General features: G+C 35.0%; 1 protein-coding gene across 4 annotated transcripts in view; it reads left to right on the forward strand.

Annotated features, from left to right (window-relative positions):
• Nucleotides 1-20,292, forward strand: part of KHDRBS2 (KH RNA binding domain containing, signal transduction associated 2) — a 564,684-nt gene that overhangs the window by 454,765 nt on the left and 89,627 nt on the right. For all 4 annotated transcript variants that reach the window (XR_011471860.1, XR_011471859.1, XR_011471861.1 and 1 more), the window contains exon 7: nt 15,385-15,467. Coding sequence is in view for 1 of the 4 variants with exons in the window: in XM_070418330.1 (XP_070274431.1) it covers nt 15,385-15,467 (83 nt within the window). In the remaining 3 variants the exon portion in view is untranslated. The remainder of the gene's footprint in view (nt 1-15,384; nt 15,468-20,292) is intronic.

The following is a 20,292-nucleotide window of genomic DNA, read 5'->3' on the forward strand; positions in this document are numbered from 1 at the left end:
TAGCCCAAACATCCTCCATTTGGTAGTTACAATAGAACATGTAAAAATGTTTACTAAAGTCAAATTCTCTACACCAATATATTTTAAATATTTTAGACTGAATATTTTTAATGTAGAAATGAAAACTTAAAATATAGCTAGCCTGGTCAAAGCAAAGATGGAGGGACCCTGTTCGCTCAGATAGTCTACCTCCAAGGTTGCTGGTTTCCAAGGCAGCCCTAAGTCACCAGCCTCAAGGAGAGCTGGAGATCTTTAAAAAAAAAAAGAAAAAAATACAATCCCTGCCCAAGAGAAAGGAGAGAGTAGTTTAAAAGAAGAATCCTATATAATAAAAGGCTAATATGCAAATTGTCCCCTCAACTGGGAGTTTGACCATGAGGCGGGGCCGGCCTGCCAACTGTCTGAAGCCCCTCCCCCCATCTGGCCACGCCCTGGGGGTGGGGCTGGCAAGCCAACCTCCCATGTCCCCTCCTGGCGCAATCGGCCCCAATTGGGGTGGGCCAGATGGACCCCACCCATGCACAAATTTGTGCACCGGGCCTCTAGTATTAAAGATCAGACCTAAATTAATTCATCAGTGAGAACCTTTCGTATTCAAACAATGCCAAAATAAATACTTTATTTTTAATAAATTAGTTAAATTGGATGTTTATATTTTCTCTGTAAAAAATAAGCACAAACATTCCAGCAAGATAAAATTGATAATGCTTTCATGACTAAGAACAGAATAAAAGTTTGGGAAGACAACTCATGTTTTTTACTCATTAAGTATCAAAGGTTAGACATGAATAGAAAGGCATTGTCATATTTTAATATATTTTTAATCATTGGAATCACAAAAAATTTAGAAATGCCTAGCTTCCAGGATTATAAAGAAATTTTTGTGATATATGGTATATTGTTACAGAAAAAAATCAACATAAAAATGAAAATTATCTAACTTGTTTATATAAAATTATTATATAATTTTAAGACTCATTTGCCTGATGCATAATTTATTAGAAAATGATAGTTATGCAAAACAAAATATCAAAATTGCTTCATTTATAAATGTAAATTATAGATTCTTAAATTGCTTTCTAATTAAAAAATGTTACGTAAGATCTGAAATCAAATACTTTTGGGGAAGAGATATTGAAAATTATTGAAAATTATTGAAAATTATTAAATAGATCCATCATACTCTTGCCATCATACTCTTGTTTTACAGAAATAAAATTCCTGTTTCAAAAACCCAAATCATGTTAGCAAAAAGTATGGCAGGAGTCATTACAGGATGTTGAATTTGGGATTCTGTTTTGTTTTGTTTTTCTAATTTATCCCGCCATATACAGGTTGATTCGAATCAGTCAGTTGCGATGGTGTTTACAAATTTAGGCTCTAGTTTCCTATAACCTAAAATAGCAGTATAAATATAAAACACACAGCAGCAACCTCAAGGTTCTGTATAGATTATTGGAGGTAAAAATACCTTAAAGTAAAACCTCTCCCCTTGTGAAGCCAGCTGTATGGTTAGAAATATATTAAGATACAACAATGCCCTTCTTCTATTCGTCTTTAACCTTTTGGTACTTATGAGTGAGAAACATGAGTTGTCTTCTCAAATTTGACCCTGTTCTTAGTCATGACAGGATTTATCAATTAAATCTATCTATTTCCTGTTGAGTGTGTTAGAAGACCTTAGAGCCGTGGTCGGCAAACTGCGGCTCGCAAGCCACATGTGACTCTTTGGCCCCTTGAGTGTGGCTCTTCCTAAGCCTTAGGAGTACCCTAATTAAGTTAATAACAATGTACCTACCTATATAGTTTAAGTTTAAAAAATTTGGCTCTCAAAAGAAATTTCCATAGTTGTACTGTTATTTGGCTCTGCTGACTAATGAGTTTGCCGACCACTGCCTTAGAGCAGTGGTTCTCAACCTTGGCTCCACATTAGAATCACCTGGGAATCTTTTTAACATCCTGATTTCTGGGCCTCATCCTCCGGAAATTCTGTTTCTTTGTTACTAATGTTGTGGCCTCACCCCATAACAAAGAAACAGAATTTCCGGAGGATGAGGCCCAAAAAATCAGGATTTTAAAAAGATTCCCAGGTGATTCTAATGTGCAGCCAAGGTTGAGAACCACTGCCTTAGAGCCTTATACCACTGTTTTTAAAGCATTTGCGTTGAGATCTAATATGAAATAGTAATGCTGTCTACAATGTGTGAAATACATAAAGCATTAACATGTAAGATGGATCTATTAGCATACTAACACTCATTAGTACATTATCCTAAACTTCCGATTTCATTAGTCATAGTTCTGTTCATTAACTAGATTGAACATATTGCTGTGTGATTTCTAAGGTGTTAAAGACACTTATAAAAATGGGGGTGGAGCAACCCTACTGACAAATGAATCCTTTTAAAAAAAAACACAAAGTAATCAAACTTTTATAGCGTACTGGGTAGGGAGTTGGGGGCGGGGGGGGGGGGGTGACTGAAAGATTACAGGAAATTTAATTTTAATTATATCCTAGAAACATTCTATAAATAGCTACCGCTTCCCCTGTCATCACCAACTACCACGTTTTATTATTTCAGTCCTCACAGAGGATATTTTTTCACTGATTTTTAGAAAGAGTGGAAAAGAGAGGGAAAGATATCGATGTAAGAGAAGCATGTCGATTGGTTGCTTCCTGCGTGAGCCACAACCTGGTCCCAGGCCAGGGAGGAGCCTGCAACTGAGGTACATGGCCTTGACTGGAATCGAACCTGGGACCCTTCGGTCTGCAGGCCAACGTTCTATCCACTGAGCCAAACCGACTAGGGCTGTTTTACTATTGTTATTAGTCTAGAGTTTATGATGTACCTTGGTTTATTATAAAGTTGTTTTAACAGAAAATTAATACAGTGTTTATGACCAAGAATCACTTACTTGCAAGCTTAAACTACATTAAATAAATTGATCACCAAAAATATAGCTAGATGACCTTTGAAACTTGTAAAACTTTGGAAATTAATGTACACTCATTCCAATAGAGGAAAGTAGATTTGAAATCATGTTAACATTCTTCAGGGACCAGGGAGCCTTACTAAAAATATTTGTCTGTGTTTTAGGAGGCAGTATATCACAAGTGACAATGTTTATTGCTACTGATAGAAAAGGGTTGCTGTCTGAAATGACCCATGGGTAAAATAGTATAGAAAGCTAGGAGACAAAAGCAAAGCAGAATAAGAAAGAGCAAGCATATTAAATTTTGCTGAAGAGATAAAATTAAAGGCACAACTGCTGACCCAACCTTCAGATGTTCACTAAACAAGGAAACAATATAATAATCTATCCTCCATTCCACAATACTGTAAATCAGTTAAAAGACTCCTCAATTTCACCTGTTTTGCTCATCTCGATGGCAGAAGCAATCTGCCATGGGCCTTGACTGACCCTTCACTTTCTGGCTGGGTATGCCAATAATACAAGATCCTGACCACTCTTTACTCCTCCTATTTCTCAGGACTGTCCTTTCAGCAAGAAACACTGAGGGATAAAGTAACACCATCTCCAGACACAGAGCAGATTCACTTCCATTTAAAGATTCTCTAAGCCTATGGTTCCTTCCCATGTAATGCTACCCAATGCAAGCAGATGCATCCACTTGGCCCACCTGTGCTGTACCTGTGGGGTGTGGGACACATGGGGAACTCGCTCAAACCAGTATGAAGCTCTGGCTATGACTCTGCTCTGAGTAATGAAGTCCCTTATTTCTGACCCAGGAGTCTTGTGTTTTCAGCCAGAATCCATGAAACAGTAACAGGCTAGCTTGTTAACTTATAAGTCCATTAAAATCTCAGACCCTGCAGAGTCCTTGACAGTTAAAAACAGAGCAGTGCTTTTAAGAAATATAGGATGAAAAAATATAGAATGAAAAATAACCCAAAATACTTTTACATTTATGTCCTCATATCTATTTTAATAGCTAAAAACCTCAAACCTTATTTTTATTATTAAAATTTACATACTCAAATGATTTTAAAGTGGTCATGAGAATTATATTTTTCCATTAACGATATTAGACCTTTAGTAAAACAACAAGAGATTAAGCACTAGACAGTTTCAGAGACTGGGTTTGAATTCTGGCCAGGCCACTTGCTGACAGGCTATGGCCTCAGGAAATTATTTCAAAATCTGTAAAATGGGTATAAAAATACAGAGCATTCCTTAGAAGTTGGTTTATGTTTTTAATGAAAAAACTACTTGTATGAGCACTTCACAAAGCATCACTAAGTAGCCCCAATTGCATGCTTATTGTATATGGATCCAAATGTTGTTCAGTTGAATGGAATGTTATTAATTTCATCTTTAAATGTGCGTAATATCCATATGCACATACTGAGGTTTGTTATTTAATTTTACTGGTATGCTTTACAAGTTAGAATTAGCCTCCTGAAAGATTAATTTTAAAGTGTTGAGTACGCACATGCATGGCTGTCCGAGATGGTCTTGTAGTTCCTTGCAAGCTTTGAATTTCCAAAGAAGTTAGATATCAGGAATATGTCCTTTCCAGCCTTCACATTGAGTGCATATTTATATGGGGAAATTGTGTAATAGCTACAATCTACCCAGGAGATGAAGATGTAATAGAGAACCTTTCACCTTATTAAAGAGTTATTTGTTGATTTCCACAGAAAACTTTCAGAAATTGGAAATATTGCCTCATTGCGAAGCTAGACCATTAGGTGTAGTGATTTCCCACTGCCTGGGTGGACCCTCATACTATAGGATGACTTTGAACAGATAATGACTTCCCACAGTGAGTAAGTGAGCTGGCCTACTGCATCAGTAACAAAAGCTATGTTGGGAGGCATCTATTGCTATGCTATTCCAAACCAGCCAGTGGTTCATAATAGGCAGCCATTCTTTCAGTAGAAAAAAGAAATGGAAGACACTATTAAAATCCTTTCTATTTTATGAGAAACTTATCTATTTAACATGAAGCCAAAAATGTATGACAAAAAATGTAGGGAGATATTTACATAAAAGAAGCATTGATCCATTACATCCTAAGGAAATATTGACTATTAAAGCATAAGCATTCTGTGTTTAGTTTAAATTATTACAATAAAGTGCTTTTATAGTAACAAAAGACTGTATATGTGAAATGGGCATGCAATGCATTTTGTGGTTTAACTCATTACAAAGGGAACATATGCTTATAAGAATTAACCACACTTAATAAAGGAAGTTAAATGTCAAGTTCCTATCTGACCTGTTAATTATATTCAATGACAAAGGGCAGCATTTGCAAATTGCTTCTGTGCCTAGTATTTTAGTGTTTGATGACAAATTTATTATTTTGACCCTCATAATTAAATTACTTAATTCTGGAAGGTTTTATGATTCTTGATTGCATGCTTGACTTTATTTTCTTTTTCTCTTGATTGTATTAGAAATTTCCACATTATTTTCTTTTATTTTAATACCCACTGACCTTTTACAGAAAATAAAAACCCCAAATGAGAATAATGACCAAATGCTAAAACTGTCACTAAGGCCTGTTAAATTTAAACGTCTTCCAAGAAAGTGTGGGTATAAAACAGAATCAGGATGACATTTTATAGCATTAAAATTTTCAAACAAAATGTCTTCTGGAAGTCACAATAACTTACTCATATCACAAGTTATTTTTGCTTCTCTTTAGCTGAAAAAAAATGTCAGTTTTATAGTTTCTAATATCACTATGAGGTTTAACTATAGCATATACTACACACACACACACACACACACACTAGGTGTACCGGTTAATGTAGATTTTTTTCAATAGATGGAGTTACACATATGTTGATATATATGCAATTTGATATGTATACTATTTTGTTGTATTGACAACAAGCTTGAAAACTTCATATGTCAAATTTGCTGAAGGTGTTAACATCATAGATATTTTTACACTTAAAAATGTCGAATTTCATGCCAAAAAAAGAGCATTTGTGGGAAGTTTTAATTCATTACTTTGTTTTGGAGAAAAGTGCTGCTGAGAGCTTCGGGAAGCTTATGGTGAACATGCTCAATCTCAAGATACTTGTGAACACTGGTTTAAATGCTTTAAAAGTGATTATTTCTATGTGAAAGACAAAGAATGTACAGGTCAACCAAAAAAGTTTGAAGACCAACAATTACAAGCATTATTGGATGAAGATGAATGTCAAACTCAAAAACAACTTGCAGAAAGATTAAACATTGCTCAGCAAACAATTTCCGATTATTTATAACCAATGGAAAAGATTTTAAAGAAAAGAAAATGGGTGCCACATCAACTGAACGAAAGACAAATGGAAAACTGAAAAGTTATCAGTAACGTGTTGTTTCAACGGCATGAAAGTCTTTTTTGCATCAAATTGTGGCTGGCGATGAAAAGGGGATTTATTTTTAGAATCCCAAATGCACAGAATAATGGGTTGATCAGGTCAACCATCAACATCAACAGCCAGGCCAAATCGCTTTGGAAAGAAGACAATGCTCTATGTTTGGTGGGATGTGGTGTATTATGAGCTTCTAAAACCAGGTGAAACCGTTAAGACTGATCACTACTGACAACAAATAATCAATTGAAACCACACTTTGATTGTGAAACAACCAGGATGTTCCAGGAGACACGACAAAGTAATTTTGCTTCATGATGACACACCATCACACACTTCAAAACCAGTTAAAGACATGTTAAAAGATCTTGCCTGGGAAGTATTAACCCACCTGCTGTATTCACCAGACCTTGCTCCTTCAGATTACCACTTGTTCCTATCAATGGCGCACACACTTTCTGAGCAGTACTTCAAAACATACAAAGAAGTGGAAAATTGGGTCTCTGAATGGTTTGCCTCAAAACAAGAAAAGTTCTATTGGGACGTTATCCACAAATTACCTGAAAGATGGGGGAAATGTGTAGCTAGCAATGGACATTACTTTGAATAAAGCACTTTTGATGTTTCTCTTGAAATTATCCTGTTTTCTTTGATTACAAAATCTGTCATTATTGTACACCGGGTACAATAGCAAAGATTTGAAAGCAGCCCCAGTTACCATCCATAGATGAATGGATCAAAACGCTGTGTTACATTTATCCAATGGAATACCACTTGGCTGTTAAAAGGAAGGAAACTTTACCTTTTGTGACAGCATGAATGGGCTTGGACAGTGAAACAAGACAATCAGAAAAAGAGAAATCCCTTTTTTTTCACTCATATGTGGAATTCAATGAACCAAATGAACTAACAAAATAGAAACAGACTCATAGATACAAAGAACAGACTGACGGCTGTCAGAGGGGAGAGGATGGGGGGGCTGGGTGGAAAAGGGGAAGTGATTAAGCAAAACAAACTCATAGGCACAGACAACAGAATGGTGATAACAGGAGGGTCAAGGGTGGTAGTGTGAGGCAGAAGAGGGTACAGGGGGATAAATGGTGATGGAAGGAGATTGGCCGTGGTTAACACACAGTATAATATAGCAGTGGTTCTCAACCTTCCTAACGCTGTGACCCTTTAATACAGTTCCTCATGTTGTGGTGACCCCCAACCATAAAATTATTTTTGTTGCTACTTCATAACTGTAATTTTGCTACTGTCATGAATCGTAATGTAAATATCTGATATGCAGGATGTATTTTGATTGTTACAAATTGAACATAATTAAAGCATTGTGATTAATCACAAAAACAACATGTAATTATATCTGTGTTTTCCGATGGTCTTAGGTGACCCCTGTGAAAGGGTTGTTCGACCCACAGGTTGAGAACCACTGTAATATAGAGATGATGTAATACAGAATTGTACACTTGAAACCTATATAATTTTATTAACCAATGTCACCCCCAATAAATTCAATAATTTTTTAAAATGAGATGACAGGATTGTGAAAAAATATTCAGATGACCATTTCATACATTTTAGCTGTTTTTCTACATTAAATTATTTTTTTCCTCACTTGTGATATATATATATATAATATATATAGATATAGATAGATAGATAGATATATGATTGAAGCAGCATACATATTCCTCGTCTTTAAAAGGAATGAAGGGAAGGAAAATGTAAAAAAGTAAATAAAATTTAATTAAAATTGGCATAAAATGTGCTTATAGCATCTTGTTAAAAGCAACATCGATTTCCAAGACTGAAATAAAATACTCTGTAATAATGATTTCCTAAATATAAGTTTCTTATCTAAGTTGTAGTCAGTGGATTTCACTGAAATATAAAAGGTAAAAACCAAGCAATGGGGTCACATTTAAGCACTTTTTTTGTTTCCCTTGAAATTATCCTGTTTTCTTTGATTACAAAATCCGCCTTATTAACCAATGTACCTAGTGTGTGTGTGTGTGTGTGTGTGTATGGCAATTTCTTATGGTATTCACAATCATTACCCACATTTTCAATAATATAATATTTTAGAAACAGGTATTTTCCAAAATATGTGGTGAGAGATGTTCTAAACCATTTTTGTGATGATTCCCTTTTCTGAGTTACAAGAAATATTCAAAAATAAATTGGTGCTGATTAGAAAAACTATAAAGCTAGAGGAAATTTAATACATATTCTGTTTGTGTTCCCATTTGTTGTGAGAATTTTTTTTGATTTGGTGTCTGTGGTTAGTGTAAACACTGTTTAACCAGAGATTCTCACAGGTCGACGTTAAGAAAATACATATGCATGGGGATTTTGCAGCAGGCCATTCAAGTGGTAGCATCTTTTTTTTATAAATTTAAGACTGATTTTCTTTTTATAGTGGGGTCTTATTATAGAAAACATGATTATATTTATAATAGCTGATGTTTGTGCCTTCATTTCCCAGTGATATAGAGACCAATTAAAGAGGGGTTTATAATATTGTGTTCATGTTGAGCATGGTATAGCCTAAGCTTCTCTCTTCTCAGTAAACACTCTGAACAATGATTATTTCAATTGTTAGCTACATGTTGATGACTTTCAAAGCTATAGCTCTAGCCCAAACTGTCTGAACTTCAAACTCCTTATATCCAATTGCCTAAAACCATCTCTCCATCTGCTGTTATTCCAACTGCCTGCCAGGAGAGACTTAATCTTATGGAAGAAAATACCATCAGACAAAATCCTTCACAAGCTTCCATACATAATATCAAGAGTTTAGTGAAAAAATACAAGGCAAGTTGAAAAAATATAAAATCAAGAAAAACCAAGAGAAAAATAAAGACATAGGTGATTCAAATGTTGGAGTCATCATCTAGGGGTTTTATAGTGACTACTAGAGGCCCAATGCATGAAAATTCATGCAGGAGTAGGCCTTCTTTGCCCTGGCTGTCGGCACTGGCTTCCTTCCTCCAGCCGCCGGCAGGCATCCAGGACCCAGGCTGGCTTACCTCCGGCCCTGGCTTCGTCAGGAAGGACATCGGGAATGACATCCGGTCTAATTAGCATATTACCCTTTTATTATAGATGATTAACATGTTCAAAAAAAGTAGAGGGGGAAAATGGAGCCTAGTCCCAAAATACTTGAAATTTTTTAAAGAATCAAATGAAATTTACAAAATACAGATGTGTATATTGTCATTCTACTGCTTGAAACTTTTCCATGGCTTCCTCGCCTATAGGATACATGTTAGAAGGGAGCACTTCAGACTTGACTCTACCTATTATATATATATATATATATGTTTGTATTGGTTTTTAGAGAGAGAGGAAAGGATAGGAAGAGAGAAACATTGATTGGCTGCCTCCTGCAAACCCACTCTGAGAATCCAGCCTGCAACCCACGTAGTATGTGCCCTGACTGGGAATCGAACCAGCAACCTCTCAGTGCATGGGACAACACTCGAGTAACTGAGCCCCACCAGCCAGGGCCCTACCTATTTCTTTAGACCAACGGCGAATCATTTCGTAGGAATTCTGTGCTTTAGTTAGATCCAAATACTAGCACTTCACCAAACACAGTGCTTTCTTTCATGTTGCAATGCTTTCATACTCAATGTTCTTGGAAATTGATATACACTCACATTACCCACTAGTCCACCTAGAAAATATATATTTATGTACAAATAACCATCTCAAATAAGGCCTTACCAGAGAAATTCTCCATAAAACTGTCAGATAGACTCAGACATTCCTTCCATTGTTCCCATAGCACCAATTACATACTCTATTGAAACATTTTCCATTGGTATTTCATGTTCTAGACCTCGGTGGGTCTCTTGTGGGCCAAGAGCAGTGATGTACTAGATCTGATGTGTGCTGGCTTATGAGAACCTTTGTAATATTTTTAAGAATATTGGCCCTGGCCTGGTGGCTTAGTTGGTTGGGGCATAGTCCCTTGTGCCCAAGGCTTGCAGGTTCAATTCCTGGTCAGGGCACAACTAGATTGCTGGTTTAATCCCCAATTGGTGTAGATGAAAGGCAACCAGTTGATGTGAGACATCAATGTTTCTTTCTCTCTCTCTTTTTTCTCTCTCTAAAATCAATAAACACATCCTTGGGTGAGAATAAAAAAAAAGAATTTTGTGAATTAGTTGTTAAACATAGCTGTTATAAAAAATTAAATTACATTATATTAAAGACAAAACTAGTTAACACTTAAAAACTCATTATTATACAATTATGAATTACAGTCTATGCTCTAAATAACCAAAATGATATATAATATGTTCTACTGGTTATCTCTTTCCATATCTTTTTTTAAGGACATCATGGTAATAGCTTGAAATTAGGCATGGTAAGAGTATTTATACCACAGATATTGGAAATTCTAAAAGCCAGGAATTGACCTTTTCTTACGATGATTATACATACTCAAGAAAACTATGGAGAAATGTTAAACACCCAGATTTATCTTAAAAGTGTGTTATGTCAATAACCTTCTCATTGTGAATTGGACACAAAAGGATGAAAATATTATTCTAGTGTGTGGAAACCATTTTCCAATTTAGAACAAAGATCTTCCCATCACTGAAAAATGAATAAAGCTCTGACATGCATATTTGAGGTCTACCTTTCATTTTACTTGCCAACATAAATTAAAATTTCAAAGATTCCTAAATATTCTGTGAATTTTTTGTGTAAGTGAGGAAGAAAAATATAATAGTCTTCCACAGACCAAATGGAAAAGCTATTATGTATAAATAGAGACAATACTACTATATATTCATCATATAAAATATTTCTCTTTCAGTGGTGATTGATTTCAGGCAATCCATATCTACACAGGGTGAGATAATTTCCTTTATGCTAATTAAAAATTCAATACATATTTATTGAGTGAATACTATCGGGAATACACTATGCTAAGCACCGCAAGTATATAGTCCTTGCTTTTCAGAAGTTTAAATTCTAAAAGGAGACAAAGGTATAGAAAAATACAGTATATGTTTGCACATTCTAAATACTGGTGAGAAAAAATCCCACAGGCTATTATAATTCACAAGGTAGAAAGTTGCCATATGCTTAGAAGGAGCAGGAAAAACTTCCTGAAGATAGTGTAATACAAAATGGCCTTTAAATCAGTAGATTTTAACAGATGGAAACTACCCCCTAAGTCAGAGCAAAAATATGAAGAGATGGAAATCATGAATGAAAATATTAAAGTCAGACGCAGAAAGCCTCATATATAAATAATAACATGTAAAGGGTAGAACAGATGAAGTAATAAAAAATAATTTTAAGAATTTTCTTAATTTGATGAAAAATATTACTCTTCAGATTAAATGAGCTCAAGGGTCTCAGTCAAGACTAATGTGGAAACTTACATCTTCACATTTTTGTTTATATTTCTGAACAAGATAAAGAGATTTATAGGCCTCCAAACTTAAATGAAGTTATGGATTTGTGGGGTGTATAGAAATCCTTCATTTTAGAGAAAGAAACACACCAGCAAAAGGTCCAGAGGCAGAAAAACTAAAGGTTTTTTCAAAAGTCATCAAGATGAATGGCTAGGATTTAGAGTAAAGCCAATGGCTACAAAGAGAAGTAAAACTAAATAACACACAGAGGCACTGATAACTACAGTGTATAATTGTTAGCTTGCTTGTACATTCTGCAATGAAAATACACATTATCTTTGTTAGCATTAATTTAGTCAGGTAATCAAACTTACCTTACAACATTATTTTACTTACGAGATTTAAAAACTATCGAATGCATAACAAACCAAACTCTTTATTTTGCCTCTCGTTCTTCCTTCCTTTGTTTTTGTTTTTGTTTGTTTGTTTGTTTGTTTGTTTAGCAATTTGACTATATCCATTTTGCAGGAAGTTGACTACAATTTAAGGCAGTGGTTCCCAAACTTATTTGGCCTACCGCCCCCTTTCCAGAAAAAATATTACTCAGCGCCTCCTGGAAATTAATTTTTTTTAAATTTTAATAGCAATTAAACAGAAAGATACATGTATTAACCTGTCTACCTTTTTCGTAAAATATAGTAAAGAAAGGTATAAATTAGAAACATTGAAGTTTGAAATTATGAAACTATTTATTGAACTCAGAATAGAAAGGTAATACAAAAAAAGTTAACACAAATGCACCTGTGGCCATCACCGCCCCCCTGGATCGCTGCAGCACCCACCAGGGGATGGTAGCGCCCACTTTGGGAATCACTGATTTAAGGGTTCTACATTTTAGTTTTAATCTTAATTATATCCTATACTAGTAGCCCAGTGCACAAAATTCATGCACATTAAAAGGGAATTAATTGCCCTAACCGGTTTGGCTCAGTGGATAGAACATCGGCCTGCAGACTCAAGGGTCCCGGGTTCGATTCCAGTCAAGGGCATGTACCTTGGTTGCGGACACATCCCCAGTGGGGAGTGTGCAGGAGGCAGCTGATCGATGTTTCTCTCTCATGGATGTTTCTAACTCTCTATTCCTCTCCCTTCCTCTCTGTAAAAAATCAATAAAATATATTTTTTTTAAAAAGGGAATTAATTAGCAGAGATATTTTAACATTGCTATTTGCCCTTTCTCTATAATAGAAGTGTGAGAGATGAAAGGAAATTAGTAAAATGTATATGAAAATAATATATAAATTTATTAATAAATAAACAGTAACAAAAGGATATAACAACAACAGAGGCATGATATAAAAACGACAAAAACATGATATGAAAACAACAAAAACATGATATAAAAACAACAGTGATGCAAACAATGACTGATAAACTGATTAAACTTATTCTAATATCTCCCTGTACACCACATTAAGAGTGAAAACACTTTCAGAGTGCTTGACTAATTTCCCTTGTGATGAAGTACTTAGAACGTTAACTGTAACATCACATGCTCTTCAAACTTGAGAGAAAGCAACATATAACTGACCATGTGCAAAAACGGGTTCAGGTAGGAACATGCCTACTCTGTCTAGAATTTGTCCTTGTGATTTATTAATAGTCATCACAAATGCTAGCACCATGGGAAACTGTCGTCAAATCAATTTAAATGGGAGGCCAGTGTCAGATGGGGACAAATTAATTCTTGGAATCGGAACAGCCTCTCCCTCTTCAGATCCTGTTAATACTTCAGCTTCGATAATGTTAGGTCATAATCTTTTGATAATAAATCTGGTACCATTACAAAAACCCCATTTACTATTGAGATTTCTCTATAGCATGATGATTGCACCCACTTTCAATTTTAATTTATGACACAGCATTCCCAAAGGAATAATACTATTCAGAAATTCGATGGGGAAATTTTCCTTTGTTTCTTTGTTATGGGGTGGGACCACAACACTAGTAACAAAGAAACAGAATTAAAACTTTATTGTGGGGAGCTGCTACAGTGTTTTGGACAGGTTCAAGCCTTGGACTGATGAGAGGGCACAGTCCTCTCATTGCCACGTGCAAGTCCCAGCTTGGAGGACAGGGCCCTCCCAGCACAATTATAGCCAACAGCTGTAGTTGTAAGCTTGAACCTATGGTCCGAACATGTGGCCCCATGTGCCTGAGTGATGTGGGCTTGATAGATTTCAGGTGCATGTAGTTGAGTAGGATTGAAACCCAGGAGAATGTTTGTAAACATCTTGGTCACGTCCTTACTTTGCCTTGTAGCATCTGCTATAAAATAAAGGCATGGCTGTGGGCATGGTCGCTGTCTCTCAGAGAAGCAGCGTCTCACCGAGACCCGGCTTTCATTCTCTTGTCTGTCTTTTCTAAGCCTTTCAGTGGCCTCACTCAGGTTCACACTTTAGAAAGATCTGCCTCCATGCTCCCAGGGCAGGTTCCTGCCTCAAACTCTGCCCTTACAGGAAACAGCTCCGGGAAACAGCTTGGGGGAGGGTGCAGCCATTGCCAAGACAACCCCTGTAGGACTTCCTTCAGCTGGTCGCTGTTCGTCCGTATGTGACGAACACCACCCATTGTTTTTATATAAGTAGATAATAAAAGGCTAATATGCAAATCAACCAAATGGCGGAACGACTGGTTGGTATGATGATCACCGACCACCAGGGGGCAGGTGCTCAACGCAGGAGCTGCCCCCTGGTGGTCAGTGTGCTCCCACAGGGGGAGTGTCGCTCAGCCAGAAGTCGGGTCATGGCTGGCAAGTGCAGTGGTGGTGGCGGGAGCCTCTGGACATTAGGCATTTGGACATCTCCCAAGGGCTACCGGACTGCGAGAGGGTGCAGGCTGGGCTGAAGGACCCACCCCCACCCCCAAGTGCATGAATTTTGTGTACCAGGCCTCTAGTGATTACAATAAATGGAAGAAAAAAACTCCCAATAGGTTGTAACAAATATGTTAGCACTACTATTAGGTTATTACAATTGTTTTTATCTACCCATAATATTTTCAATAGAAAAACTTGTTTTGAATTTCTTAAATTGTCTTCATTCCTATCAGTCAAAATTCTAAATAAAGCATAGAATAGGTATTGCTACTTCAATGGTATATTGAGTTTAATTATTAAACACTAGAAGCCTGGTACATGAATTCCTGCATGGGTGGGGTCCCTCAGCCTGGCTGGTGATTGGGGCCAATCGGGGCAGTCTTGCCAGTCCTGATCAGGGCCATCAGAGCTGGCCAGCCAGGGGGAGGGATCATGGGAGGTTGGCCAGCCACAGGAGGATGGCTGTGGGAGCACACTGACCACCAGGGGGCAGCTCCTGCATTGAGCATCTGCCCCCTGGTGGTCAGTGCACACCATAGCGACCGGTCAACCAGTCAACCGTTTGTAATGGTCACTTAGGCTTTTATATATATAATATATAAATTACTATGTAATCCATGAAATATTATTCAAAGTTATGGAAAATTGTTAATCTAGTAAAACATAATGCAGGGTAACCAAACATAAAAACTAAATCAAGGTAACATTATATAATATTTCATTAAGGAAAAAACAGATAATCAAATTGATTGCTAATAGGTCTTTCTACCATTTTCTGCCGCAGGGGTATGATGATGGCTATGGGGGTGAATATGATGACCAGACTTATGAGACATATGATAACAGCTATGCCACCCAAACGCAAAGGTAAGGCATTTGCTGTCTAAATAACCCTTCCCCAGATTATTTCTAATCTTGTTATTTTGTTTCTTGTATCTGAATATTAGTTATGTTATGTGAGAGTTTCTGGTAGTGGTTTTTCTCCATTGTCTGTCTGAATTATGAAGTTGTTTACTAGACTGTGAGAGGTAAAAGATAATAGCTTTCAATTGTTAATAATGAAGTAGTAGTGTGTTATTTTCAGAACAGATAATTATCATAACCAATCAACTCATTAACAAGCCTGTATTTAATGAAATTGTTGTTTTTGAAGATTATTTTAGTGAACTCATAATTAAGTTAACACTAAAAACAAGTTACTTGTTTGATATAGCTATTTTTTCCTAAAATGTAATTTTTATTTGTAATACAAAAGATGTAGGAAATGTTATTGGTGCTCTGAAAAGAGAAAAATTCATAAAATAATTTAATGAATCAAGAATTACTTTCCTTTCTTAATGGGTTACTAAATGATTATTGAATATAACTTGTCAGATTAACTCAAAAATTTTGATATCAATGAACTTTTACTTTTTTAAAAGTTGGATTTATTTAGATGTTATTTACATACAGTATGTTTTGCCTGTGGTGGTACAGTTTGGCAGATGCAAACTACCAAAATTAAGATACAGGGCCTTTTCATCAATCCAAGATGTTTCCTTCCAGTTCTTTATAGTCAACTTTTCAAACCAGGCCTCGGAAACTGTGACTTGTTTTCTGTCACTACAGTTTTGTTTTTTCTAGAATGTCATATAAGTAATATGAAGTAATATGTGGCTTTTTGAGTCTGGTTTCTTCATTTAGCATAATGTATTTAATATTTACCCATGTTGTGTGTATCCGTGTTCTGATTCTTTTTATTACCGTGTAGTGTTTTGTTGTAAGGATGTGCTACAGTTTCTTCATTCACCAGTTGGAGGACATTTGTGTTGTTTCTATTTTTTGCAGTTATGTATAAACTTGAAATAAAACATGCGTTTTTAGAAAAAGTAGTCACTTAAGTTTTTTTCTAAAAAAGAAATGTATTTAGTTATAAATTTCATGAAAAAGTAGTCCATACACCATTAGTTGATTCTCCTATTTATGGTTTATAGAAACTAGTATAACTGATTGTCACAAAATCATTAGACTTGATCATTTATTGATCAACTTTATTGGCACCCAGAGAAAGTTGTATGATTTGTGAAGTAATATTTGGAGGAGAGAAGATGGCAAAGACAGAAGCAACTGCAAGGTCATTACGGAGTGAAGGAAATCTACATGTATTGCACAGGTGTTTTTCGTGGCCTGAGGGACAGCAAAGTGAAAGGGGTGAAGGGAAATTCTATTTAAAGAGAATACTATAGACAATTAGGAGAAAGATAAGTGAACTTTAGATAACTTTAAAGCTACGCATAACATATCATTATGGAAATTACTATCTTCAACTTTGAGTAATTGGTAAATTTATAGTAGGTTAAATAGAAAAATCATCATGAACTAAAAGCATTTACTGTGGGTAATATTTTAATTGTCCCAATTACATATTGGAAGACAGCACACTTATTTAGGATTGGGGAAAGTTTTGTGTCACATCACAGATAGTAAATAGAGTGATATATGCAACTTGGCTACATATTTAAAACAACTGCTAATATTTTCAATGAGATAGCTAGTTCATTACTGTATATTAGTACATAAAAAAATAGTGATAATAATGTTCTTGAACTTGTTTCAGAAACTATTTGGTAGAAAACACAATTACCACCCACTACTAACACAACCAGAACAGAGTAAAATCATTTCTTAATGTAGCTCTGCAGAGTTACATTCATCTTATAGAGATTTTGAAATAATTTTCTGAAAATTAGGAACTTTCTAAATCTTTCTTACTGTTAAATTTAAATGGGCTTAACTGATGCTAAGAGAAAAGAAAGAAGAAGAAAAAATGAAAATTAACATAATTTATCTTTAAATATTTAAAAAGTCAAATAATTGAACATAATTATGTTTAAAAAGTAATGCCAATATAGAATAATTTGGGGGAAATTTTATCTTGTTTTAATCAAGTATGATTTAAATGTCAAAGAACACTTTCTATGTCCTTCTATTACCTTCTTATTTTTTTCCTTTTCTATCTATTCAATTTTCTATGACTAAATTCTTTTCATCCTCCTAGGTCTAGCTCAAAATCTAATTCTTCCAAATCGTCTTTCCTTAATCCTTTATTTAGGAATAACCTGTTTCTGAATTCCAATAGCACCATATCTTTATTTCTCTATGGCACTTTCTATCTTTGTCTTACATTAGGATCATTTGTGTACATATCCCTTAAATTCCTCAATCATTTACAAACAATATGACTATTACTACTTGTCCAGAATCCTTGCCTGATCCAGCCCTGTGTGCTTTCTGTATCTATAGAGACTTTCATGAGTTATGCGTTGAATAGATGATAGTTGAACGTGTGAATGTCAGCCCCAATGTAAACCTACACTATGAAAATTAAAAACAAGAGCTTCATGTCTCAAAGAGAATACACTATTCAGAATTGTATGTATCATATTTACTGACAAAATATTTATGTGTTTTGAGATATGTTAGTGCTAAACAAGAAAGGTTAAAGAAAGCAGGTCATGAATTTCGTTGTAATGATACTAATATTCTGTATTATAAGTATAAAATAATTTTCTATATTATAATAAGTATAAATTATCTATTTTCATCAAAACATATTTTCAATATTAGCATAGTATATGTCACACTAGAGGTTCTTAGTAAAGATTTGTTGAATAAAATGAAAATGCATTAATGAATGTATGAAATTAACACTATAATCTCAGAGAATTGTGGAAAAATTCTTAACTATAATACCAATTTGCAATAAAAATGGATAAGCACTGAGACATTTTATTACATAATGTATTTGATATCTACTTTTAGATTATTTCTATTGATCGAACTATGCCAGCAGAAGGTAAGATGAACAGTGCAGTTAAATAAGCATTTATTATTATATAACTATGTGTGCCAGAAAGTATATGCACCATACAGTATACATCTTTAAAAATGTTTAAATACATTTTAATATTTGTTCCTAATAATTTGTTTGAGGAGTCATTTGTAAGCTGTGTATATATTTAAATAAATATAAGTAAAACACTATAGGATAGTCAACTATTAAGAATTAAAAGTAAGAGAAAGCAAATTTTCTACAGGGATTGTTTCTTTTCAAATTGTAGCTCATTAATTGGACTTTAAAAGGTATGATTTGGATTTATGGAGGAAAATGGAGAAAGTTTCTAAAGAATTGGAATAAAGAGGACTACATGAGGTTAAAGTTTCTCCATCATTTACAAGCAATATGACTATTATTTTAGTATTGTCATGGTCAAAATCAAAAGGAAAGCTAATTTAGAATCTTGAAGGTAAGACAATAGATTATGAGTGACTTAACAGAACTGAAAGACAAAAATCCTTAAAGAAAATGGTCTTTAATTGACTAGTCAGCACAGGTGAATACAGAATTTGTGGAGATTATGAAGTAGAATCTGGCAGGTGCCTAAATGGAATAATTATATCATATTTAATAGAGTCTAAGGGAAGTTCACAAGGTATGTGCACTACAAAGGTTCACCTGGAGTTCACCTGGAGAAACTATAACAATTTTAATTAATCTCCACTTTTCTTGTAAGGTGTCTTTAGTTCTGGAAAATTTCAAATGGAACAGAAAAGGAATTTCACTAAAGATTCCTAAGAGGTAGCTCAACTAAATGACAGGAAGGACTGGTCTCTAACCATCATTTCCTCTTGCTCTGTGTCTATGAGAGGAAAAAGTAAGGAAATAGATTGATGAGTTTATTATACGAGCTTCAAATTGCAGGACTAGAATTGCAGTTTCCAGAGGAACTCAATTACTTGAAGTCTTTGCCTCAAGACAAGTTACATCCTGTGATTTACACCTTTAATTGGACCGAATATTAAATTCTATTCATGTTCTGATACCCTATTTTTAATGTACTCTTCAAAGTTATTAACGTTTTCAAAGATCAATCTTCTAAAATTATGCAAATTCACAAGGTTTTGCAACCACTTGGTTTTTCTCAATGCCCAGATTTTAAGCAAGAATCTATACTAAAATCATAGATGTAGAAAAGAATAACTTTCATGTTCAGTACTTATAAACAAATAATAATAATAATGTAAACTAATGTCAAAAGATCAATTCTGACCTAACAGTAATTTAAATTGAATGTTAAATGTTGATCATTTATAATTCTCCAGTATAAATTTTTTAACTACAGGTTGATGATGTAATAAGCAAAATATCAAAATGAAAGTGTTTACTTTCCTTGAAGCATGAATCAGGTGAGATACTCACACAACCTAGGAATGGAATCATCTTTGCTATAGATTAAAAAAGGAATGTACCAAGAGTGCAAATATACATCTCTCTCTGATATACTAGTATAAGACAGAAGTTCCCAAATCAAATTTTCGAAGATGAAGATCCTCTCTCTCTCTCTCTCTCTCTCTCCCTCTCTCTCTCTATATATATATATATATATATATAAATTTTATATATATATATATATATATATATATATATGTAATTGATTTCAGAGAGGAAGGAAGAGGGAGAGATAGAAACATCAATGATGAGAGGGAATCATTAGTTGGCTGCCTCTTGCACGCCCCCCACTGGGGATCAAGCCTACAACCCAGGCATGTGCCCTTGACCGGAAACGAACCTGGGACCCTTCAGTCCTCAGGCTGACACTCTATCCACCGAGCCAAACCGGCTAGGGCTGAAGACCCTTTTTGAATATCTGTC

Source organism: Myotis yumanensis, unplaced genomic scaffold, assembly GCF_028538775.1.
Source record: "Myotis yumanensis isolate MYYU_CA2020_CCGP unplaced genomic scaffold, mMyoYum1.0.hap1 SCAF_6, whole genome shotgun sequence".
Lineage (NCBI taxonomy): Eukaryota > Metazoa > Chordata > Mammalia > Chiroptera > Vespertilionidae > Myotis > Myotis yumanensis.